We start from the raw sequence: 26,231 nt of genomic DNA on the forward strand, positions 1-26,231 counted from the left end.
CTGATATTATTTTCACTTTTTTTTTCATGATTAGATTTTAGGTTATTACTGTATATATATATTACCTTGAATTTAGTCATTTTCCTTACTTTATTTTTCGTTGTAAATAGGAACTTGATTTTATATATATCTGTATGCATATAGAGAGCTAGAAAGCCAGGTTGAAGAACTTAGAAGTAATGTTATAAATCGCCGCTGTCAAGTTAACATGAGTGACGTTGAAGGCATGGCATTGATTTTGAGCAGGGCAAGTAAAACAGTGGCAGACCTTAAAGGTAATGGTTTATACTCAGTAAGTTCTTTTTTAATGTGTTCTTTATCATTAATCTATCAGTTTTGCAGAAAATATGAAATATTTATATTCATCTTTAAGATATATGATAACAAAACATCTGATTCAGATTTGTAAAATTTAGGTATTATATTTTTTTTACAATATATGAGAATTAGATTTCAGTGTTATTCATCAAAACAGATAAGATGCACTTTCTTATTCATAATAGTTTCAAGTTTTCCTTTGAATATTACAAAAATTAATACTTCCAGAAATGTTGTCATAAATAAACAATAATATTTAATAACTCTTAATGAAAATTTGATGATTTTACAAATGTAGTATATTACTGTAAAGTATGCTATTTGCTGGTGAGGCTGCTAAATGATTATGCTATTTGTTCTTCTTCTTCAACCTTTTGGTTCTGTTTACTGCTGGACGAAGGTCTTCCCCATGGTTTTCCAGATCACTCGGTTTTCTGCCTCTCCCATCCATCTCACTTCTGCAATTTGTTCCAGTTCATCCCTCCACCTTCTTCTCAGTCTTCCTCTTTGTCTTGCTCCATCCATTGGTCTCCACTCTGTTTTTTTTCTAGTCCATCTCCCGTCACTGCATCTGGCAATATGGCCAGCTCATCTCCACTTAGCCTGTTTAATGTATTTTACAATATCCATGACACCTGTTTGAGATCTTATCCAGGTATTTGTCTTCCTATCTCTTAATGTTATTTTTAGCATACTTCTTTCCATGCGATGTTGTATTGTTCTCAGCTTTTTGTTTAGGGCTTCTGTTAAAATCCATGTTTCTCCTCCATATGTTAGGGACAGGAAGTGTGCACTGGTCAAAAGCTTTCCTTTTTAGACTCATAGGGATATCACTTCTGAATATGTCTCTCATTTTTCCATAAGCCATCCATCCAAGGTGATTTCTTCGTTAAATCTCTTTTCTTTGGCACTCCTCAAAGGATAACAATTGGCCCAAATATACATATGAAGTAACTTGTTCTATTTCATGGTTTTCAACTTTGACAGTTCTATGGTTACTATATTTATTCATCATTATTTTTGTTTTTTCTCTATTTATTTTTAATCCAATTAATCTGGAGGCTTCATTTAGCTGATTTAGCCTTTTTTCAGATCTTCAAGATTATCTGCTATTAGGACAATATCATCTGCAAATTTTAGATGATGTAGCCTTTCTCCATTTGTGTTTATTCCTTTTGTTTCCAAGTCAAGGCTTCTAAAGACTTCCTCTAGTGCAACTGTAAATAATTGGGAGATATGGTGTCGCCTTGCCAGATGCCTTTTTGTATTGGGAATTTCTCGCTGTTTTTATATAATTTAATTACAGAAGTTGCGTTATTGTAAATATGTTTTAGTGTTTCAATATATGGTTTCTCAGTTCCCTGGGTTTCAAGTGCTTTTAGTGTTCCAGATGCTATTTGTTAAAAGCTGTAAATCATTTTGTAAAATGTCACAATGCATAAATAAAACAAAATGTGAGAATAACTTTGTTTGTTGAACCTTTTCTGTTGTAATCAGTTGTTGATGATGACAAAGCTTGAAAAGTTTTATTTTTATGGTAATTAATAGCTTTTGATTAAAAAGATGTAAATTAAAATCCCTTTAATTGCAATGAACAAAGAAATGATTACATATGTCCTACATAATCTTGAAAAAAATGTGTGTGTGTATACACACACACACACACACACACACACACACACACACACACACACACACACACACACACACACACACACACACACACACACACACACACACACACACACATAAGGATTTGGAATAGTTACTGTAGCAGGTGATGGATATTAGTATAATTTGAAAGTGATTATTGCATTGTCTAGGTAGACAATAATGAGTTGAAAAATAGATCAGAGATGGTTGGTGGATTACATGGTGGATGTGGAGAGTGATAGAGTAGGTGCCCTCCATCGATGAGTGTTTGGACTCTTTGAAGGTGTCACAAAATAATGATGATGAATGGCTCAATGCAACTTGCAGAGATGCCCAGTGCAACTTATGTCTCAATCATATCCCCTCCTCTTCTTTTTCCTATTCATAAGTTGGTGACTGGGATTGTTATTAGATTGATATGGAAGAGATTTTTCATATAGTAGAGGGAGACAAGGGTAGAACAAGAGACCATCTCTGGAAGCTGTATAAGGAGAATACGAGCAAAAGAGTGAGAAGAAGCATGGAAAGTGACTGGTGAATGGAATGCATTGTCATTCCACTCACATTGATGACCTGAAAGTGTGGTGAATGTGGAAACTGTGAATGGGTTAAGGCATGGTTCAATAAATTTTTTGAATGAGTGAGTATGGACCTCTTGCAATAAGTCCTTTGACTCCATGAAGGTCAGATGATAATAATTATAATAATGATGATGACTGAGCTGTGCAGTTTGTGGATGTAGCAAAGGGAAACTGGAGTGACTTAAGAGAGAAAGAGATGTACTACATGTCTCTTCAAATAAGAGAGAGAGAGAGAGAGACATGTACTACATGTCTCTCTCTTATTTGAAATGACTTATATTAGATGAGAGAAAGAGACACTGAAGAATGGGTGATACAAGAATGAAAGAATAATCAGAAAAGCACAGTGAAAACAACTAGGAACAATGAGTTGATCTCATATTATTTCTCTAACTAGAGTGAAGGTAGAGAGATAATGTGAAATCAGTTATATCTGGAGAGATATGGAAGTGCAGATCGAGATAAACTAAATAGTATATCTTATGGGATAGTTATTATAAACTTTGAATTGGGCAAGTAAAAAGAAGCCAGTCCTAATCATCAGTTTTAATTTTGAATTGGAAAGAGGAGTTTGTATGTGGAAATAAAGATAAGTAAATTTCTTGAGTTCCTGGGTATAACTATCTTAAACAAAATGTGATGGAAGCAACATGAAGTTTTAAATTAGGTGATAACCTCAAAGGATGCAGTTGTGAATGAGGTGTTAACACTATGATCTGGTGGCAAGAGGGATCACAAGGTAGTTACTTGGGAGCAGAGCCTCTGCATCTCAGTCAGTATTGATAGTACCCTTTACGTGGAAAGACCTGAGTGCAAATCCCATCTAGGATGTCAATTGTTTATAAGGGTTTTTCATTTGAAGATGAGGTAGTCTCTTACAGCTTCAGCAGGACTTTTCCTCCAGAAACTCAAGTTTTCCTTCCTGCAAAACAGTCAAACTTGCAAATAAAGAATATGTGCATTTAACAGACAGTGTGCTCATAGCAGCTAAGGCTTTTCCTGTAATCCCAAATAGTAACAACAGCTAACTCAGGAGGGGTAGCCAAGGTTAAGGTTTCATTCAGAAAAGGATATATGCAAAACAAACTATAAGGTGAGTGACTGCAAAAAAGGTCTGTAGCCAAACTACCCCAGCATGTGGATGATGAGCTGCAAAGGAAAGAAATTGATAGAGCACTAGAAGAAGGTAAAACCCATCTAATACAGGCATTAATGAAAAGTTAAATGAATAAACAGTGAAATTGTTTATCCAATGAAAGGTCATATAAAGATGTTAAGACAGCACACAATGGCAAGATGTGTGACATGTATAAGAAGTAAGCAAGAAAGGTGACAAGCATGATAAAGAAATTAAAAATGCACTGTGATAGAAGTCTTGTCAGGACAATGGAAATTCACAGGTATTCTTTGGCTATATAGTGAGCAAGAAGAAGAAGAATGCTAGTGACATCTGACATCAGTTACTTTAATTGTTGTCATGTCAGAATTATTTAAAGAGTACTATGACAGTCTATATGTTATACTGGCAAGAGTAATGCTGTACAAATTCCAAATGAATAAAAAATACAAGGATTATACTTTTGATCTAGTTGAGTATTTAGACTTATTTGCTGGTTTAAATTCACTATTAGGCTTAATGGAACGAATACAGCACAGAGAAACAACTGAACACAAGTTTAATGGATACATACATAATCTTTCCAATCCCCACCCCTCAACAATATGGTGTTATCAAAACCCTTGTCAACAGCGGCTCTAACCTCTGTTCACCCAGGCTTCCCTTTCATTTGAACTCTCCTTTATTCACCAGACCTTCATGTCCAATGGTTACAATGGCAAAAAAAAAAAAGAAAAAAAAATTTCCTATATCTGGGGCACCTTATAAAAATTAGCCAGAACTCTAAAGAAAATAATCTCCACTTCTTTCAAATCTCATCTGAGGCTGGCTGCCCTTATGTACTTGCCTAAGGATTCACTCCCTCCCCTCAGGGTTTAAATAAATATCTGAAGAGTGAACCCTTTTTGATCCTCAGACAGTTATTCCAGACTGGAACACTATATATTTTGTAAATATATTTCTATCCTACTGAAACAATTGGTGTTTAGGTTCTGGGACATCTATCTTTGAGAATAATACATTCATGGATTTGGCTTATAGCGGCATGAAGCAGCAATGGATGCTCAGGACAGCCATATCATTAGTAAGCTATTCGTTATGTCAGTTCTCCATAAATGTTGATTATCAAGTCAAGTTGTAGAACATTTCTACTAATTTAATCCAGAGAAGCGAATTTTTTTTTTTTTTTGCAAAAATTTCACTCTCAGAAAATAATGCTCTGTTTGAAAAAGATGCATGTGCACGCACGCACGTGCACACACACACACACACATATTGTATATATGTGTTTTTACTAAATAGCTTAAGGAAATTACAACGTATACTAGGATATACGTTAAAATAAATTTTAATACACTTCCAATATTTCGGCAATGTCACGTTGCCATTTTTACAGGAACTTAAAAACAAGACGTGCACGCAAGCACAACAAACAGTAAATAAGAACAAAGCAGGAAGCTATTCTTTCTCCAAGTCCTGATGGTACCCCCTAGCAGGCAATGTTGGTATTCTTGGGCGATTGGGCTGAAGGGTTTCTGATGTAGGTTTCCCAAATTTGGGGCAGTCTCATGCAACCAAATTTGTTGAGGTTTGGATTGTTTCTTAGGGCTGAGGCTGATTCCGTGAAAAGCCTTTCATATTTGAATTTACTACGGTGTATTATTGTGGCTTTCTTCCACTGTATTTTATGACAGGTATCCAGTGCATGGTCTGTAAGGAAGAAAGCCACGATAATGCACCGTAGTAAATTCAAATACAACAAGCTTTTCATGGAATCAGCCTCAGCCCTAAGAAACAATACAAACCTCAACAAATTTGGAAAACCTACATCAGAAGACCTTCAGCCCAATCCCCCAAGAATACCAACATTGCCCGGTAATGGGCACCATCAGGACTTTTAGGAGAAAGAATAGCTTCCTGCTTCGTCCTCATTTACTGTTTGTTGTGCTTGCATGCAGTGTCTTGTTTTTAAGTTCCTGTTAAAATTGCAACGTGACGTTGCTGAAATATTGGAAGTGTATTAAAATTTATTTTAATGTATATCCTAGCGTATGTTGCAATTTCCTTAAGCTATTTAGTAAAAATGCATAACCAATGTCTAAACCTTTCCACGAGAATGTATATATGTGTGTGTAAACACATTGCTTTTACTCAGGTGATGGGCAAAAATAGACCAAAGGGAGAGGAGAGGAAGAAAAAATACGTGCACACATAATATTTGTGTGTTTTTCAGATGGAGCATTATATTCTTTGAGAGTAAAATATTTTTTGCTCCCACCCATAAATATATTTTCAGAGGAACAAATAAGTTGTTCCAATCCAGATAGATAAAAAAAATTCATGATAACAAAAAAATTCTATCCTGGATTATGAATTTGTCTGATTAGAAAAAAAAAAGTTCCTTTTGAATTATTCCAAAGAGGAACATTTTATTTTGGTTCAAAACCATTTCTACCTCTTATAGATTTTTATAAGATTGCCTGTTCTTGCATACTATCATATTATGATGAAAGTGGAAGATCTGCCTAGAAATAAATCTGCCACCATAACTATGTTCAGTTGGGTCTCGTTGACCACACCTCGAATACCTTGCACATCAAATGGGAAAAAACTACTATGCTTCACTGAAGCAAATACAAACTTGAAAGACTTTTTTGGAATCTGTAGGAGATCTAAAAAAGCCAGACTAATCTAAATAAATATGGTTGTGCTTAACTTCCCAAGATTTAGGAAACTTTTTAATTCTTAGGCCTCCAGCCCAACAGCTAAAGCTATCCAACAGCACCCATGAAGGGTGTCCCTCACAGGACCTTAGGCTTTTAGTCTAACTTTTTTCCACTTATTGTTTCAATTGTTTTTGTGCGTGCTTTTATTATTGTATCTCTGATGTCTCTGTGACATGAAATATAGGATCCATTAAACTTGTGTTTAATTGTATCTCTGTGCTATATTCATTCCGTTAGATCTAGTAATGAGCTTTTGAAGTAACTGTGTGTGTTTATTTCTCCTGAACTAGGTTTTACTCCTACAAACCAGCATAATTTAATCCAAAATAACTAGCCATTCTGTTCTGTGAAATTTGGCTCTGGCAAGCATGTGTAGTGTACACACGTACACTACACATGCTTACACGAGCACCACACACACACAAGGTTATATAATAGGTTGACACTGCTTTCTAATATCCTAATGCTATCTAATATGATACTGAGTGTTTAATATTTTATCTTGGGTGGCTCAAAATTTCTTTTTCCCATTCTGTTATTTTATTTTCTGTCTCTGTAGCATTCATATGAAGTAACTGATAACATTATAGATTATATTGTTTTTCTTTCCCCAATGTTCACAAATCACTAGACCATCAGAATGCTGTGTAAAAATAATAAATGTTTAATGTTGTTTTTGTTAATTCTGAATGTTTCTCTCTTTAAAATGAAAAAAAAAAATCTACAACATATTATTTATTTACAAACCTACATATGCTTAACAAGATTATGGATTCAATAATTCTTACTATCATCACCAGACTACTATGGAGCCAAAAAAAACTCATTATGGGAATTCCCACAATGGGTCTTTTGAATAACCAAACAAATAATTTTAATTTACAATAACACATATATTTAACTGTGCAATCACTGAAGATTTAGATTATTGTGTACATATCACTTCTCCATTAAGATGAGAGAAATAACAAAGCATTTCCATTCATTTCAATCTGAGTAAGATTGCCACATAACAACAATGAAATCAATTTTATGTTATTCAAGCTTTCTGCTCTCAAAATGTTTTTTCATCCTTTAAAAGGAAAATCAGTCTGCTACTTGTGAGTAGCAGACTGATTATAGATATGGTTGATTTATTGTTTCAGATTTTTTTTGTTGTTCATTTTAAAGACTTAAATTTTTTTTCATTTTTATACAGCATTTTGATGGTCTAGTGATTTGTGAACATAAGGATATTTTGGAAAGGGTCCAGAGAAGACTAAGGTCATAATTGGTCTTTGGGATATGAGGTCAGACTGAGAGAATGCAGTTTGCAAGGCTGTATGAATAGGAAGAAGAGATAGGACATGATTGAGACATTTAAGTTGCTAAAGGGTTGTTACCAGTAGTGTGGAAGAAATTTTTTTTGTATAATGGGAGAAGGGGGTAGAACAAGTGGGACATACCTGGAAGTTGTATACGGAGGGTGTGAGTAGGTGCATATATGAATAGGCTCTTTGCATGGAGAGTGGTTAGTCAGTGGAATGCTTTGCCTGACATTGTATTGAATGAAGATACATTGAATGGGTTTAAAGCATGGTTAGATGGGCTTTGTGTGTAACATTGTTTGCCTCTCACAATAAGTCTTTTGACTCCATGGAGGTCTGGTGTTAATAATAATAAAATGCATAGGAATTTGTTCCAGTAACACTTTAATTCTTTAAAAAGCATCTGGGAGGAATATAAAACAAATACTTTTTCCTACATGTTTAACAACATGATGAAGTCAATATTTATTACTATCATAACCAGTACCATCGACAGGGTGTAGCATAGAGACACCCTGCCTCACGGCATGTCTTAATAAGGGCGCTCATTCAGCCATATTGCGGTAGGTGCTGTCGCTATGCTAACAATTCCTGTTAGTGTAGCAAGTGCAGAAAGAAGTTTTTCCAAGCTTAAACTGATTAAAAATTATTTGCAAACAGCAATAACCCAAGAAAGATTGGTTGGTCTAGGAATTATATCAACAGAGGCGGTATTAGCTTATAATTTAAATTTAGAAGAGCTTATAAACAATTTTATTGTGTGATATCCCCATAGAGCAAACTTTTAATTAATATTATTATGTAATCGTTTTGCTTTAATATTTCTCTTGTAATAAAAACAAAATAGCAATTGGAGATTTTCTTATATTTTTGTCTTATAATCCATCAGGGTCGATATTTAATTGTTTGCCTCAGGGCACGACCTAATCTGGCGACGGCCCTGATCACTTCTTTTGTGATATGTTATTTGATGTCAATACCCTCTGCATCATTTGTCATAATTCATTGTGCTTGTTCTCACAATTTTAGCATTGTATTTCCTAAATTGTAAGTCCTTATTCACCATTTTTCCCAGATCCCTTATCTCCTTCTCTAAGATATCCCCACCAATTGTATATTCTGCATCCAATCTTTGCTTCACATATTTTAAAACCTTATTCTTTTTAATATTGAACTAGGATTACCACTTGTTTGCTCACTTGCAAAGTCTGTTCAAATCCTCTTGTAAAGCAACATCTACTCTACTCCTTATGGTTCTTCCCAAGTTTGCATCATGCTGTAAACAATGGCACATCCTCATTCAAACTTTTCCCAACATCATTAACATACAAGTTAAACAGGACTGACCCCAAAACAAATCCTTGGGGACACACTGCTGGTGACTTTCCTCCTCTGCGATATTGCTCTCCTATACAGAATTTGCTCATACCCATCAGGCAGTCAGTCTACAATCCTATGTTCATGTCTATAATCCAACTCTACCTTTTCGATTTATTGCTAACTTGTCATGTAACAGTCTATTAAAGGCATTTGCAAAATCTAAATATACTACTGTATATGCACTTCTTATGTTCAGTGAATTTGTGACCTTGTTATAATAGGTAAGTATATTACTAAAAACATGATCTCTTATTAGGAAACTCATGCTCTCCATGAAAGAGAATGCTGCTTGTTATCAACCCATTTCTGGATTTTGGCTCTCACTACCTCTCCAACACTTTAATCAGAACACCAGATATACAGATTGTCACATGATTTGAATGCCCAGTCTTATCAACTTTATGAAGCAGTTTTGCCTTCTTTCCACTCCTTTGTAACTTGGCTCATTGTAATCCTATAACTGCTGGTGTATTTATATGATATCACACTGGAACATTCCCTCAAAGCACACAGTGATATGTCATCAAGTCCAACATCAAGTTTACTCAATTTTCTATATACCTCCTGCTTTCTCACTATCAGTCCTTCTTTTTCTGCTACACTCAAGCTCTACATGATATCACACTCACAACAATGAAATACCTTTATGAATTTCTCATTTAATATCTTGACTATGTCCTCCACAATGAAAGGTTGAAAGGCCAGCAAAGGTTGGTCAATTGGTAGAGCCTCTGCTACTAATAGCTCATGCAAAAAGTTAAGCAAGTTTGAGCGCAGTTAGTAGTTGGAAGGGGACAATCGGTCGATGCTTTTGGCACACTCTCCCTCGATGAGTCTTTGGACTCCCTGGAAGTGTCTCGTAATAATAATAATAATAATAATGATTAGCATTCTTCCATTTTCATTAACCAGTATCATCTCTTCATAATTGTTCTTCCTTCTGTTTGGATATGTATAAAAAAAAAACTGGGATTTTTTTATTTTTTTTTCTTCAGTCTGATAGCATGTACTGCACTTTTGCTGTCCTTACCAAGTGAGCATCTTCTTGGTTATAACTGATTATCGCTCATCTAATACTGCCGCCATAATACCTTCTTCTCTTAGATTGCATGCTTAACCTTATCATTTGTCCATTTCACACCTACCTTATTTAACTTCCTGACAATTGGAATATGCTCGTTTAGACATGGCTTCTTTTGAATAGTTAAACGCTCAAACAACATTGCTCTCTTTCCCACACAGTTCATTTTAAGATATAGCAACAAGCTGCCTCTTGGGCTTTTCATAATCACCAGCCTTGTACTTCCATATATATCCTTTCCCAATATGTGGCTGACCACCACCTAGTCACTTTTACCAACTGAAGGAACTTCCCCTGATGAGCTAATCAAATCCAAGACCCTCGATCCTCATGTTCCCCTCTGTTGCATACTGCCAAAGATAGTTATCCGTCAAAAACTCAAGAAATTTATCTTCTTTGTTTTCTACATGCTGTCTCTTCATTCCAATCTGTATTATCATAATTGAAATTGCCTATAATATTCACCCTTTCTTATTAGTCACTAATTTGCCTATATATTTGCTTCTCACCGCCATCCACATTACCAGGTCTATAGCAATATCCTACTAACTATTTCATCCTGTCCACTTCACTAAACTGCTTCAAAACCACTGTCAGTATTTTCTCCTTGTATCTCCGTCTTAGACACAGCCCCTCTATTATCATCAACAGCACTCCTCCTCCTCTCTCTCTCTGCCCTCCCCACTGCTCCTTATATAGCACCTTAACATTTCATTCACAATATTAATATAATTCTCTAACTTGTGTGTGTGTGTGATTTTTTTACATCTCCTTTGCCCATCTATATCTCAAATTCTGAATACCATTCTTCCCCTCAATCTGTTCTCATATTCCCAATTCCATATGCCATATGTCATCTTGGTTACTCACCACTGAATCGTTTCACTTGTCTCCTCCCACCCCAGATCCAGATGACTATATCTGCACAATATATGAAAAATATCTAATCATGCATATGTCTGTATTATGACAATAAAGGATGCAAAAAAAAAAAAAAAAAAATTTTTTTTTGCATAGCAAACAGTTGTTTCTTTTCACTCAAGTGATGTCAGTATTTTTACTGATGTGTAATATAATTTTGATGTCATTTATTTTTATTTCAGAATTTCTTTGTATACAATGATGATTCTAGCATTGATGGACTTAGTAGCAGACATATTAAAGGAATGAAGATGAATAACCTATTACGGTACTTTAACTTCATTCACAGTTTTTTTTTTTATGAATCCCACCTACAAAAGATTTGTAAGCCTATAGCATATTAATATTAATACTACTCTGGATGGGCTAAGGATTAAAAAATTCAGAAGCCCAGATCTAGAGAAAACATATGACTTTTTCAAGCCATTTCAGGATACTAGTAAGAGTGGGGTGGATTCAGTAAATTTAGAGATCTCACAAAACTTTTCTTATGGATCAGCAACAGGTTTTTTTTGAAAGAAACATTTCTCTGTCCTGGAATGAAATCTGGCTTATCAGGCCAATCTTTATAAACATCATGACTGTCTTTGGACTGAAACTATTCATATCATACAAGATTGTTTACAATGTGAATAATAAAAGTGTTCATATAATACGCATTTAATGCAACATTAATGCAAATTTTTGAAAAAATTATAGTAAACAATAACACTATATTGTAATTAGCATGCCAAAATACATAAATTTGTGGAAGGACAAAACTCATGTTCTGCGATGTATTTTGAAGATTTTTTTTTCCCACAATTCATTCTAAGTGTGTGTGGGTATTTCATTCAACATTTCTACTGTTTTAACATTTTATATTTCATCATTTAAAACTCAAAGGGGATATTCATTTGATTATGTTGTGTTCTTCTAGCCCGCTTCCCTACACTTCAGGAAAGTCTGAAGTCGATTATGGCAGCAGAGATGGAAATAGTAGTTCGAGAAGAAAAGTAAGTTTAAAACTCGCGATAACTTAGATTTATTTAGTTATTTCAAAGAAGTTTTTTTTTTTTTCATGGAAATCTTGTCCATGGATTTCATCAGGTATTTCATGTGTTAAGTAAACCACATGTTCATATGACAAGAGAAGGCTTAATACTATTTGGCCTTAATGCTATTATTCCAGGTAGTTGACAGTAACCTGGCCTTGCCTTTTTGTTGAGAGACTTCCAGAAGAGAGATCAGTAAAGAAACCTATTTCTGTTCTTCTTATCCAACGAAATTGAAATTATGTTAAAATAGTAACCAGTGAAAGGAGTGCTAAAACTTCGGCTCTAAATTACAATCTAGTTTTGGCTGGTTTGTCTTAGGGCTACTCTGCCTACTCCATTTGGGAATAAAAGGCATTAGAGAATTTATTTATTATTATTATTCAGGCATCTTGGTGCAGTTATAGAAGATGAACTGTCCACTTTAATCCACATAGTATATAAGATACTTTTTATATTCACTCCACCTGTTCACCACTCTACAATGAAGAAAGTTAGTCATACTCTTGCTAAGCTGCACTATGACTATTTTCAGGGATGATTCTGCATTTTTTTTCTACTGCCATGAACTGAAAACTTTCTTCTGCATTTCTTCTGTAAAATCCATCTTAGTAATCATTCTTTTCTGTCATCATCATCAAATTCCTGAAGTGCCTTCTGAGGATATACAGGATATTATGATAGCACTATATGAAAGTTTATATTATTATTTACTTCCTATTGACAGTTTTCTCCCAAATTAATCTGTTATCTATAAGAACTCCATTATTATCAGATCTTATATTTCAGTCTTCAAAGCTCCTCTTACTGCATCAATCCACCTAGATCATAGTCTTCCTCTGGGTCTTTTCCCTGCCATCCTGGCAAGATTTATTTATGGATTTACCAATTCACACACACGCACTTCTGAATGCATTCCTTCCTAATATCCTCATTTTTAATACGATATTGCCATTGATGCCATCTGCCCTACTTTTACTCAGAACTCGCATATTTGTGGACTCCAGTCTTTGATCAACTGTTTTATTTCTAACCTAGTTCTCAGATTCATAAACTAAAAATGGTTTGAATACTGTCTTGTCTAGTTTAATGTTCTGACTAATTTTACTCTTATTCCATATAAATTTATACAGTTAACTTCTAACCATACCAGCTTTGCTAATTGCATTGTCTATTTCCATATTTAATATACCATCTTCACTAAAAAATTGTGCATAAATAAATTACCTGTGTTACTTGTTATAAAACAGTTCACCTATTTCATAAGCTGCATTCCATCCAGAATGCAGCTTATGTTTTCAATGTTTCTGCCTATTTTTACAGCCTGCCTTTTCATTGCCAGTTTTAAGCATATTTGTTACAGTAGTTAGTCAGTTTGTTTACGAAAACTACGAATTTATACTTATTTATTTTATTTATTCTTATGGCAAAAGGAATACAGAACAGCTACAGGTCAATGTCCAGTCTAGAAAGCCAATCCAAGGCCTCACTGTCACCTTGTGGATGTCCTGTGATTAAACCACCACTGTGAAATTGGCGCCTTGGGCAGTCGTTCACAATATGAGTAATCATCTGAGCCACGGGAGAACATTCACAATAAGGGTGGTCTAACAGTACCCATTTATTTAGTAGGTAGCCACATCTGCCCTAGTTAGTTCTGATCCTGTAGATTGATGACCAAATCTTCCTAGGAAGAGCAAAAGTTTCTAGGCTGTGTAGAGAGATCTTCTACCAGGAAGCCATTTGTTGGGAGATTGTGGACCAGTATCCTCTCCACATGTCAGGTGTTGATGGCAGGGTAGCTGAAGAGAGTTCATCCATGGACCAGAAAGGCTTTCTATCTAGATTTTAGGCAAAGACTAGGTGGATTTACAGGATAAAGAATGCCGATGGTAGGGAGGTAACCGAATCAGCTGATATAGTTGAATTACTGAGTGAGCACTTTGCAAGAATATATCTTCCAGGTGGTGACATTGCAGAAATGAATGAACCAATAGATTATATGAGAATTGTGGTGAATGAAGTGGAGGTGAGTAGTCTATTGCAAAACCTCAATGACAATACATCTGTGGGATTGGATGGTATATCAGCTCATGTCGTACGTGAAGCGACTAAAGAATTGTCAGTACCCTTGACCATTTTGTTTAATTTGAGTCTCGGGTCTGGGTTAGTCCCGAGGGGGTGGAAAGAGGGGAAAATAGTTCCACTGCATAAAGGAGGTTCCAAGACTGCTGTTGTAAATTACCGACTGATTAGCATATCAGGAATTGTTGTCAAGGTCTTGGAGAAATTAGTCGAGAGAAGAATACAGGACGGGATAGATGAAAATGGGATACCGTATGGGGGACAACATGGTTTTGTGAAGGGTAGATCATGCCTCAGTAACTTGCTCACGTTTTATAGCACAGTGACAGCTGAACTGGATAAGGGTAATGGGTTTACAGTGATTTTACTGGACCTTGCCAAGGCCTTTGACAGGATACCACATGTTACTCTAATCAGTAAACTGGAGCAGATGGGGATGGATATAGGGTTGGTGAGATGGATAGGAGGGTAGTTGATGGAGAGATACCAGAGAGTGGTTTATTCAGGAGTGGAGTCCAAAAGACGGCTTGTGACTAGTGGTGTGCCACAGGGTTCTGTTCTTGGACCACTACTTTTCAATTTGTTCATTAACGATATAGGAAAGGATCTGAGAGGAAGTATTCACTTGTTTGTTGATGATGCAAAGTTGGGTAGAGCAATTGTGAGTGCACAGGATGTCAAAATTTTGCAGGATGATTTGGATAGTTTGGAGGACTGGGCTAGGGAAAATGGATGTCAATTTAATGTGGCAAAGTGTAAGGTTATGCATTTTGGAGTGAAAAGATTAGCAGCAGTATATCACATTGGTGGAACCATACTCCAGGAGATTGATGAGGCCAGGGATTTAGGAGCGTTGGTGGATAGAGAGTTGAAGTTTAGGGGGCACATTGCAAACGTGGCCAAAACAGCTCATCAAATCACTTGGTTGCTGAAAAATACCTTAACAAGCAGAGACAAACAAGTTATTGTTCCTCTATATCGAGCCTTGATAAGACCCCATCTAGACTACTATGCCCAGATATGGGCGCCAGGGTTTCTTCTTGATGGGGAGGAGGTGGAGAGGATCCAAAGACGAGTGACTAAGATGATAGCAGGTCTGTGGAATGAACCTTATGAGAACAGGTTGAAGATTTGTGGGTTGCAAAAATTGGTTGTTAGGTGGAAAAGGGGTGATATGATTGAGACATTCAAATTACTGAAGGGTTTGTATAGGATTAATCCAGAAGATATTTTTGAGAATAGGATTGGTGGTGGAAGGACCAGGGACCATACATGGAAGCTGGGCAAGAGTGTGGTTAGCAGGGGTGTTAGAGCTAGGTTTTTTTTTTGGAGAGTGGTGAATGAGTGGAATAAGCTGCCAGAGTCTGTTGTGGGTGCTATGACTGTGAATGAGTTAAAGGCGAGGTATGATAGTTACTGTGTGAATGTCGAATAGTTGTTCTTGACAAGATGTTAGGGCCTCCCTCGATGAGTCTGTCGACTCCTTGGAGTTCCCCGAGATGATAATAATAATAATAATAGCGCTTCACAGGAGTGCGTGGTCCCAAAAATGGAGATCAGTTTTCTGGCACATTGCTTAAGTGTTGGATACCGTTGGTCTGGAACTTGCTTCCAAAAGTCAATTATGGAACATCCACGTTGCTTCACTAGATTCAATCCTTCATCCTCTTGAAGTTCCAAAAGCTCCAGTTCTGCAGCTGTGATATCCATTACAATTGGTTTTGAAACAGGACAATCGCGCTCAAGCACGTTCATGAGGAAAGGATTTTCCAAAAAAGTGAATGTTGGCTTAAGTTCTCGGAGGTCGCAAAATCAATTGTTGAGTTCTTCGACCAGATCATTTAATTTGCTAATATAAGATCCTGTTTCTAATTCCACTCCTGATGAATGTAATTATTTTCTTCAGACAAACAAAGTGATTGAAAGTTTTAATTTTCAGGTCTCTCTCTGGAAAAGTAGCAATTTGCTTTGGAAAATTATCATGGTCTGTACGAAATCAGTATTAGTTTTTCTTTCCCTTGAGGTGAAATGTTTAATATCTGTAGATGCTGGACTACATCGGTGATAAATGCAATGTCTAACAGCCACTGAGTGTCTTCGAGATGAGGGAAAAATTTCTTCTTCTCTCTAAGAAACTCTGAGTCTAACAACAAAAAAAAATTGTTTAATACACTGCTAACTGAAAGCCACCATACTAAACAAAACCATGATACATCATTAGGAATCTTGTCACTCGTCTCGTCTTTTGAATTGTCTGTGTGTTTTAGCACTTGAACGAATAAAGTTAACAATTCTTAGAACTACTTCCATTACGTGTTCAAATTTAAAACACTTGGCAGCTAGATGTTCCCTATGAATAATGCACTGTACAGTTAGGAATGCAGGATATGATTCATCATTCTCAAGGAGCCTCATGAGCCCTTAACTTTTACACCTGATAGTTGGAGCACTATCGTTTGCAATGCTAACGAATTTTTTATGCACTATTGAAGCCTTTGTAAATGCAACATCGAGAGCTTCTTTTATGTCAGAGCCACATGTATCTTTCAATGCTATCAAGTCCAATAGCTCTTCCTTGACGTCCAGGTCATGAGATACAAAGCAGACAAATTTAGATAGTTGTGGTTTGTCCTGAATATCTGTAGATTCATCCAAAGCTAGACTAAATGCAGAACAGTTTTTCAAGTTATGGTGTAAGTTATTTACAATTCAGCACTAATAACAGAAATTCTCCTTTCAATTGTATGCCTGGAGACTGTCATCTGTTCAATTCGTTTGAGTAGTTTTTTATTATCCGAGTCTAAAACTGAAATTATTTCTGCAATAATCTTTTTGACAAATTCTTCTATGTATGGACGTTTTGCTTGTGCAATATTAAATGCTAAAATAAAACCAGCCTCGGCAGTAACATCAGCTGCTTTAGTAAACATGGACATCAATCTCCTCTGACCATGGAGTTGTTCTTTCAAAGTTGAAAGTTTAGTTTACCTCAGATCAGAACCAAGAGGAAATTATTTACTAAAATTACTGTGATGCATGTCATGCTTGAGATTGCTGGCTTTGAATTGCACAAGTGTCATTTGGCATAAGGCACACATTAGTTTACTTTGTCGCTTCACAAAAAGTGTCTTTTTCTGATTAGAATATTAGGTCTTGTTTGTACAAATCTGAAATCCACCTAATCTTAAAATACTGTTCCCACATATGGTGTGGTGTATCAGGCCTCCATAAAATTGCCCAGTGATATCCAGAAGAGTTGTCCCAGCTAATTCATGATATCCCCATTCCCTCACAAATCAAAAACTCCCTCTAATCACTTTTACATTTTGTAGGTATTGTCAAGTATGCTGAGCTAGAGACCATCATTTCTCCAATTTTCCTTAAGCTTATAAATATATGAGAAACTGCTGGTCAACATCTGTTCTCTATCCCGTTTCAAGCCTATTAAACAAACTTCTAATTGCTTTCTTTCACTCCATTTATCTTAAATGGAGTGAACAGCTTTCCTCTCACTTTTTTCTCCATGGACTACAACTTATAATTGTTCAAAAGCATATCAATATATATTCCTTCTTAACCACTGTGTATACATGATGCCAGTGTGCTAAAGATTTGCAGCCTTTGGTGTGCAGGGTTGATAGCAAAGCCTCAGTGATCATCTGTGTGATTTTCTTCACTTTTTTGCAACATGTCTCCTGAATTTTGAATCCCTGTTCCCTCTTATTAGTTTCATCCCTGTTCCATCTTAATAGTCTCTATAAATTAGTCTCATCAGTTTTACTGCGGCTTAAGTTATCTTTCACCCAAAATGTCACTATATTCAAATCCTTCTACAGAATTTCTGCATTATCTTTATTTTCTGTTGCCTTCTAGTTCAGTATCATCAGCAAACAAATGGATATTACATTTTTAATAATAGCTGGAATTCAAATTAATCATTTGCATTCCAGTTTCATGTAGTTTTTTGTTCCAGAAACTTTGACATGAATCATAGCAGCAGCTATAAAAATTTGAATAATGGAAATATAACTGGATGTTTCCCTTCAAATTGTCCTCAATATGGGGATGATTTGACATTAAAGACAGTGAGTTGTGTGGAGTGGAATTCCCTCTAGTGATGTGTTCTTAGACTCTTTGGAGTTGTCATGCAATAATAATAATAATAATAATAATAATAATAATAATAATAATAATATCCTTTAGCATACAAATTAAAGAGCAGTTGGCCAAACACAGAGCTATTTTGTTATCTCACTTGCTTCAATGTTTTTGACATGCTGCATACATATTTTTTATTTTTATGTGACTCCCACCCATGAAAGGTTAATGTAAAGTAGCAGTGCATTCATACCATGGGTGGGCTAAGGATTTTTTATATTAATTTTATATATTTTTTGTATTTTTATTTAATTTTTACATAGTCAGGAAACTCTCCCTGAAAGTTGTTGAAATTTTTTTCACTTGGTTATGCTATAAATTAAAGATGCCAAGAAATTATAGTGTTGGTTTCATCCTTTATCCAAGTGTAAGCAAATAAAGTTTGCATGCGAAATAACTTCACGACTGAGCTACTTGTATATAGAGGCTAATTACTTCACATCAGTTGCCTTAATGCAATGCACATATCCTTACAGACAAGTATAATGCTATGCATTATGGAAAGAGCCACTATCCAGACCGGTTTAGACCTTTATTGAGGTATATTTAAGTGTGGGGATACCTCTCCAAAAACTGAGTGACATACAAGATCACACTAAATTTCACTGCATGACCCTAAAGGGCCACTAGTAAACTTATTACTCCTGACCTGAATCGCTCCAGGACAGGAAACTCAGTGGTGGTGCCATCCAGTGACAGGCAAAAACTTGCCACCAAGTAGAACCTTTCCACTCCCCAGGAAATAAGCAAACTTAATGATGAGCATCTCATCAGTGGGAGCCAGACCCAGAAGAGGTATGTTTAAGTGTGGGGATACTTCTCCAAAAACTCGTGCAATACCTCAGATCACTCAGCAGTGAGTAACCTGAAGGGATCATTTAACACAGCAGTAGCTCTATTCAGCGACAGGCCCACCCTGTCATTGAGCAGAACCCTTAGCAGTGACTCTGCCCAGTGATAGACCCACCCGAATAAGCACTTCAGTAATCCCATCTCTGTGGAAACCATTTCAGTGAATTTTCCCACATCCATGCAAAGCCACATCAGTTGAAGCCGGAACGGGAAGAGATACCAAGGCTGAAGTAATGCAGAAGTCATATTTCCATATACAAGTAGTCAAAAGGTATCACACCTTATTACTAAAATACTTTGGATTAGAGATAGATGTTGCAAGTTTTTTTTCACTTGGTTATGCCAAGAAATTTTATTCTTTGTTTCATCCTTTATCAAGCAAACAAAGTGTGTGCATTGGATAGCTTATGGGTGCCTCCATGGAGTCCATTGACTCATTACAGGACACCTAAAATATCAACACAATATCTATCTTACCTTTCCTTGAAACTGTTAATAGACAAAGCACTCACCACACTGATCTACCTCAATATTTTCTTCTCATCACTCTGTGTTCCCTGGCCTATAGTAACATCCCAATAAATATTTTGTCCTATCCATCTCCACCTCACATCATACACTTTCAAAATTGTTGGTGCCATTTCCTTCCAAATTCACCAGTTTGAGAGGACTTAACTCATCATAAATAGCACTCCACCATCCTGTTTGTCCTTCCTATCCTGCTGAAATATGCTATACTCTTCTATTTCTATTCCTGTCAGGGCATCATCTTCAGTCAACCATGTTTTACTGATTCCAATAACCTTGGGACAGGCTGAAGCTATCAATGCTACCAATTCACTTCCTTTATTCCTGATAAAATTAATTTTATCAGGAATGAAGAATACTGACTATAAAATATCTGAATAATGTCGAAGGTAAAAATGGTTGCATATTTGTCAACTTTTAAATTTTATTACATCAAAAAGTTTTTATTATTTTTTTATTAGTACTGAACTTTATAATGGGCCAAAAATATTATAAGAGTGAAAATATTACAGAGAGTGAAGAACAATACATGTACAAAATACTGTGAAATAGCAAGAATATTGTACAATAAAACAAAAAGAGTAAGAACTAAAAAAAAAAAAAGATATAGATAAATGCAAGCCAACAGTATTAATGGTATGCAAGCTGTTTTGATCATGACATGTTTATTCAACCATGTTTCACAGATTCTAATAACTTTAGGACAGGCTAAGGCTATCAATGCTACCAGTTCACTTCCTTTATTCCTAATAAAGTTAAATTTAGAAAGAATACTGACTATAACTCATTCAAGTGATCATTATGCTGTATGATTACTCTGTTGCTTGGTGATACACCAGTCCGTGTGGTCCTGTTGTATGCTTTTCTGGAGGCGTCAACTCTCTGAAGATCACTTACTCCGGACATGCCATCCTCCATCTCATTGAGGATCAAGCCTTTCCTCTTTTTCCAAGAACTTAACCTTTTATGGTGTTTTGAGAAGTTCTCCTTTCATCCTTGTTCTGATATACAGTTCTGATCTAGCCCAGGGCTTACAAGTTGACTAAATATTAAGTCAGTTTATATCTAGTCTTTTCATAAGCCACACTCTTGCTTTTCTAGGTCTATGAACATTTATTCATTCTTCACTTTCCATTTTATTTTCAGTTTTATACCCTTTTCAGCCTAGAACATTAAATATAAAAAATCCTCTAACTTATTTTAAAAGTTTACAAATATGGTAATCATCTTTACCTTCAAGAGAATTCAAGTATGTTTTTTGATCAGTATTTTTTCTAAAATAAAGTTTGATCAACAATTTCAAACATTTGGTTGTTTACCTTACAAGTTGTTTATAAGAGGACATCTCCATTGAGACTTTGTGTCATATTGGTATCAAGTACAGTTACTGGAGTCTCATAAAAATATTTTCAGAAATTCCATCTATTAAATTAGATTAGTTAATTTGGTATACAGAAGGAAAGAATTTCACACTGTTTCCTGAGTATCTCTATTTTTTAATATTTATCAGATTCTTAAAGGATGAACCTGAAAGACTTGAAAATGCTTTAAGAAGATGTAAAAAACTTACAGGTACTCTAGTGACATTAAAAAGGTAAGATAATATTTATTCTATTCATTTATTATTCATTCATTGTTACTTTCATACAATGTTGCAATTTATTTTTAAAATGTTATTTTTAGAACAGGCTACAGTAGATTCACTATAGCAACTCACTATAATAAACTGTAAAACATTTTGACTAAATTCTCACAGGTACAATGCTATTCTAAAGAAAATTCATTATAACAAATATTTCAGTGTTTCTGTGCTGCAGATTTGTTATAGTGAGGGTAGACTGTATATCGTCTTCTATATTATTAAATATCTTTCTGATAATATACACCATCTGTCCAGATAATAAAATCCTATCATATAGGAACCAAAGCATTTCAGGGGAAACTGATTCAGATTAGCAGATTCCCTGTTGTACTCAGATGCTACTGCTCTTCAATTTAAAATATAGCCACATTTAAAACTAACAGTCCACTTTAAGATGGGAAACGCATATGGACTTCCAGAAAGACCTTATTGTTTGTCACTGACACATCATCTATCCATCTATTCATTGGACATTATCAGATGCCGTAGAATCACTCTGTTGCTTGGTGATGTGCCACACCAGTCCTTGCCACATGGTCCTGTTGTATGCTTTTCTGGAGGCTTCAACTCTGAAGATCAGTTATTTCAGACACCATCCATCTATCCATCTCTGACATCTTACTTCCATCCTTTCAATGTGTCCAAAGTATTTCAACTTTCTTCTGTAAATATCCTTAAGGAGCCTTAAAGTTCTACTGATCCTTTCTAGCACCTCATCCATTGTTTGCTTTTCAGTATATGATATCCTCAATAGCCTTCTGTAACACCACATCTCAAAAGCAGCTATCCTCTTACTATCAGACTTCTTTAGTTTCATATCTCATATCCATGAGTCGCTGTTGAAAAAACAGTTGCATCCAAAATTCTCAACTTTGTTCCTGTGGAAATAGATCCATCCTTCCAGATTTTAGACAAGTCTCTGACTTGTCTAAAATCTGGAAGGCTGTTTTAGTCATGTCTAATCTTCTTCAAAACATCTGAACAGCAATTTTTCACATTAATAATTGATCCCAGGTATTCAATCTTGCTGACTTCTTTAATTCTTTATCCCTTAAGGTACACTTATTTCTCAGGAGCTAGCTCACCTGTTTCTGTTCTGACACATAGAAACAGCTATATAAATTATTGGAGTCTCAAAAAAAAAAACATGTTAGAACACAGAGAGAGCCTACTTCCAGTAGATGGTGCATTTTCCTTTAGTAGAAATAAGACGCTATTTGACCTCTGAATTCTGTGTTTGATTGCATTTCGTTTTACTCTCCAGTATTGATCGACTTGAACAGTGATTAGGGGAGAAAAACAAATGAAGGATGAAAATTATTACCCTATTCATATAAACCAATCATTTCTGATGTAAATGTTGACTCCATAGCACCTATATAGTGACAGTGACCTTTAGTTATTATTATTAACATTTTATCTCATTTGAGTCAGAGACTCATCGTGGGAGCTACACATTATTGCACACAATACTCATCCAAATGTGCCTTAAACTGATTCAATGTGACTGCCAATCACTCTCTGTGAAAAGAACCTGCTTCTCACTCCTCTGCTCACGCTCTCCTTATACAGTTTCTAGCGATAGCCTCTTGTTCTACTCCCCCCCCCCTCCCATTCTATGAAAAATCTCTTCCATGTCAACCCAATAACTTTTATTAAACGGGCATGTCAATGCTACTGCCAATTTCCTGGAACATTCCCTTAAGATGTGTGGTGCTGTGTTATAATATCCTATATCCTTATTGACATCAAGTTTATTTATTTCCTCAAATACCTCTTGCTCACTCACAATTAAGCCATCCTCTCCTATATCCTCTACACTTAAGTTCCTCATGATTCCACCCTGATCAGGGTGAAACACCCTTATAAAATGATCACTGAATACCTCAACAATCTTCTGCAGCAGTTACCATTCTATCACTTTGATCCATGAACATCATCTTACCATGATCATTCTTCCTTCTACTTGCCACATATCTAAAAAAAAACTCTAAGGTTTTTCTTTGCCTGATTTGCCAATTTCTACTCATACTGTACTTTTGTTTTCCTTACTAACCAAGCCACTCTCCTGGCTAGTTCTTTATACTTTCCATGTAACTGATTATTACCATTATTCATCTTGTATTTCTTCCAAAGTACTTTCCTTTTCCAGATTTCATGCTTAATCTTCACATTCATCCATTTTACGCCTACCTTATTCTGCCTTTTGGCCTTTGGAATGCATTTGCACATTGATACAGTTATGTATTTCTTTGTCAGTTCCTATGCAACATTTATTTCCTTACTGCTCAACTCCTTGTTCCATGTTATAGCTCCAAGCTGTTTCCTAAGCTTGTCATAATCACTAGCCTTATAATTCCACATATATCCTCTCCTCACAAAAGTCTGCATATGGATAGCAACAAGCCAGGTGATCACTTAATGATCATGTTCACCAACTGGAGGAAAGTGTGACCCCCCCCTCATAATTACATCCTCTGATGAAAAGATTAGATCTAGAACTGTCGATCCTCACATGCCCTCCTTTACATGTTGCTTGAGATAGTTATCTCTCAAAAACTTGAGAAATTCTTTTTCCTTATTTGCAAATGCTATCTCTTCATTCCAATCTATATCACCTATTCCAATCTATGATCTTAATTAAAATCACCCATAATACTTATCCTTCCTTTGTTCACTAATCCAAGTTGTTTATACATTTCTTCATCACCACCCTCCACATTCCCGGCGTATAGCAACATCCAACTAAATATGTCTTCCTCTCAACCTCCACGTTACACCACACTGCCTCATAACTTCATAACCACTATTTCCCACTTTCATACCTACATTATGTGGACTTTATTCCCCTGTTATCAGCACCCCCCCCCCCACCTTCTTGCACTTTCTATCATCACGAAAAATACTGTATCCTTCCATATCTATTCCTGTTATGATTCCATCTTCATTCAACCATGTTTCACTTATTTCAATGATTTTGGGGCAGATAAACTCAACCATTGTAACCATTTATTCCTCCTTATTTCTGATACTTCTGGCATTTTGTAAACAAGCACAGCAGTTCATTTTTAGGTCTATAACCAGTCCTATCCGAGCTACGTGTTGGTTGTTATTTCCCCACCACACATGCCCTATCACCTTTATCATCACATGTCAGTCAAAGAGCCCTTACCTCTTAGGTAAGGGCTCTTTGACTGACAGCGTATTCACCTGTCAGATACATTAGAGCTAACAGTTTATGAAAGTAGGATTAACCACTCTATCACATCTTTTTTGGTTTGCTCTTTCAAGTACTTGTTGTCTGTGATGAAAGGATGACTTCAAAAAAGTGCTGATGGTGGGGAAGTAACAGAATCAAACCAAATAATTCAATTATTGTGTGAGCATTTTGCAGAGGTTTACCATCTAGGTGGTGACGTTAATCCAGCTAATCTTCACAGTTCTTAGTATCCATGTCTTCAGAGCCATCAGTCTTTTTTTTCCCCTTTCTTTCCAGTAGCCCATGTTTCTGAGGTGTACATAAATACAGAATATATATTGCAGGTCATCAGTCATCACTTGTTCTATAGTGTGGCCTTTTAAGGTTATGTTTTTAGGTTTTTATCCATCACTTGATGGATAAAAACCTGTGATTATCAATCTTATTCTCTTTTTTTTTTTGTTTTGTTTTCTGTATGTTTATGTTTAGTCCAAATTTATCAAAGTTCACTGTTAGTTTATTTACTATATTTTGCAAGTCCTCATCATTCTCATCAATTAGTACTGTCATCTGTATATCTTAGGTTATTTATGTTTCTTTCACCAACTGATTTCTTGCATGATTCTGAGAAAATCAGTTGTTAAGCATGTTGTCTATTTTTATTGCAGATTGTTGATTCCAGTATATTAATTATCCTTAATTAAAAGACACTGTATAATGAGAAACAGTGCCAGGTGTTTTGTTCTAAATTTTTTTTTGTAAGAAATAATTTGAAGACATTTCTCAATATTCATGCCAAGCTAATTGTTCTGTAATCAGCTCATTCTCAGTGAATTTGATGTTTTTAGTGTTATTTAATTTTGCATAATTTTAGGCAAGATACTATAATCATGTATTAAATTTAAAATTTTTGTTAATAAGATAATACCTTTATCTCTTATTGTTTTATCATTTCATTTATAATTAAATCTGTACCCAATGCTTTACTTTTATTTAATTTCCCAAGTGCTCTTCTTACTTCTTCATTTAGAATTATTGAAGGGCTAACTATTTTTTTATTATTATTTGTTTTTAGGTCTTCCCTATTGTCTGAACATTTATCTTTAATACCGTATTTACTCAAATACAACTTGCACATTTTCCCCCAAAATTAAAGTTAAAAAATCATGGTGCAGGATATATGAGGGGATTTTGGAAGTTTTTTTTCACTTGGTTAGACTATAAATTATATATTTAATTTAATCTTTTATCCAAGTGTGAGCATACAAAGTTTGACCCTGAAATATCTTCAGGACTGGGGCAACTCATGGCAAAGGTGGACAAACTTCACATCATTTGCCTTAGTATCCCATATTGCAAAGCACATTTCCTTGCGAACATGTATAATGCTATGCATTATGGGACGGGTCACTACCCAGACCGGTTTCAACTCTTATTGAGGTCTCTTCAGTGGGAGCCAGACCCAGAGGTGATACCAAGGTTGAAGCAATGTAGAAGTCATATTTACCTATACGAGTTGCCAAAAGGTGTCACACCTAATAAGGTGTCACACTTTATAGGTAAATATGACTTCTGCATTTCAACCACCCTCTAATCCAAATCACCAGATTCATATCCATCCCCATTTTCTCAAATTTATGCAATAGAGT

The 26,231-nt window shown here is 35.5% G+C and overlaps 1 protein-coding gene across 24 annotated transcripts in view; it reads left to right on the forward strand.

The window, feature by feature from the left end:
• Positions 1 to 26,231, forward strand: part of LOC150100409 (coiled-coil domain-containing protein AGAP005037-like) — a 1,356,304-nt gene that overhangs the window by 1,197,765 nt on the left and 132,308 nt on the right. For all 24 annotated transcript variants that reach the window (XR_016549297.1, XR_016549300.1, XR_016549298.1 and 21 more), the window contains 3 exons: positions 145 to 275; positions 12,004 to 12,079; positions 21,252 to 21,335. Coding sequence is in view for 19 of the 24 variants with exons in the window: in XM_090403260.1 (XP_090259386.1) it covers positions 145 to 275; positions 12,004 to 12,079; positions 21,252 to 21,335 (291 nt within the window). In the remaining 5 variants the exon portion in view is untranslated. The remainder of the gene's footprint in view (positions 1 to 144; positions 276 to 12,003; positions 12,080 to 21,251; positions 21,336 to 26,231) is intronic.

Source organism: Typopeltis vanoorti, chromosome 13 (assembly GCF_054136105.1).
Source record: "Typopeltis vanoorti isolate ZY-2024b chromosome 13, IOZ_Tvanoo_1.0, whole genome shotgun sequence".
Lineage (NCBI taxonomy): Eukaryota > Metazoa > Arthropoda > Arachnida > Uropygi > Thelyphonidae > Typopeltis > Typopeltis vanoorti.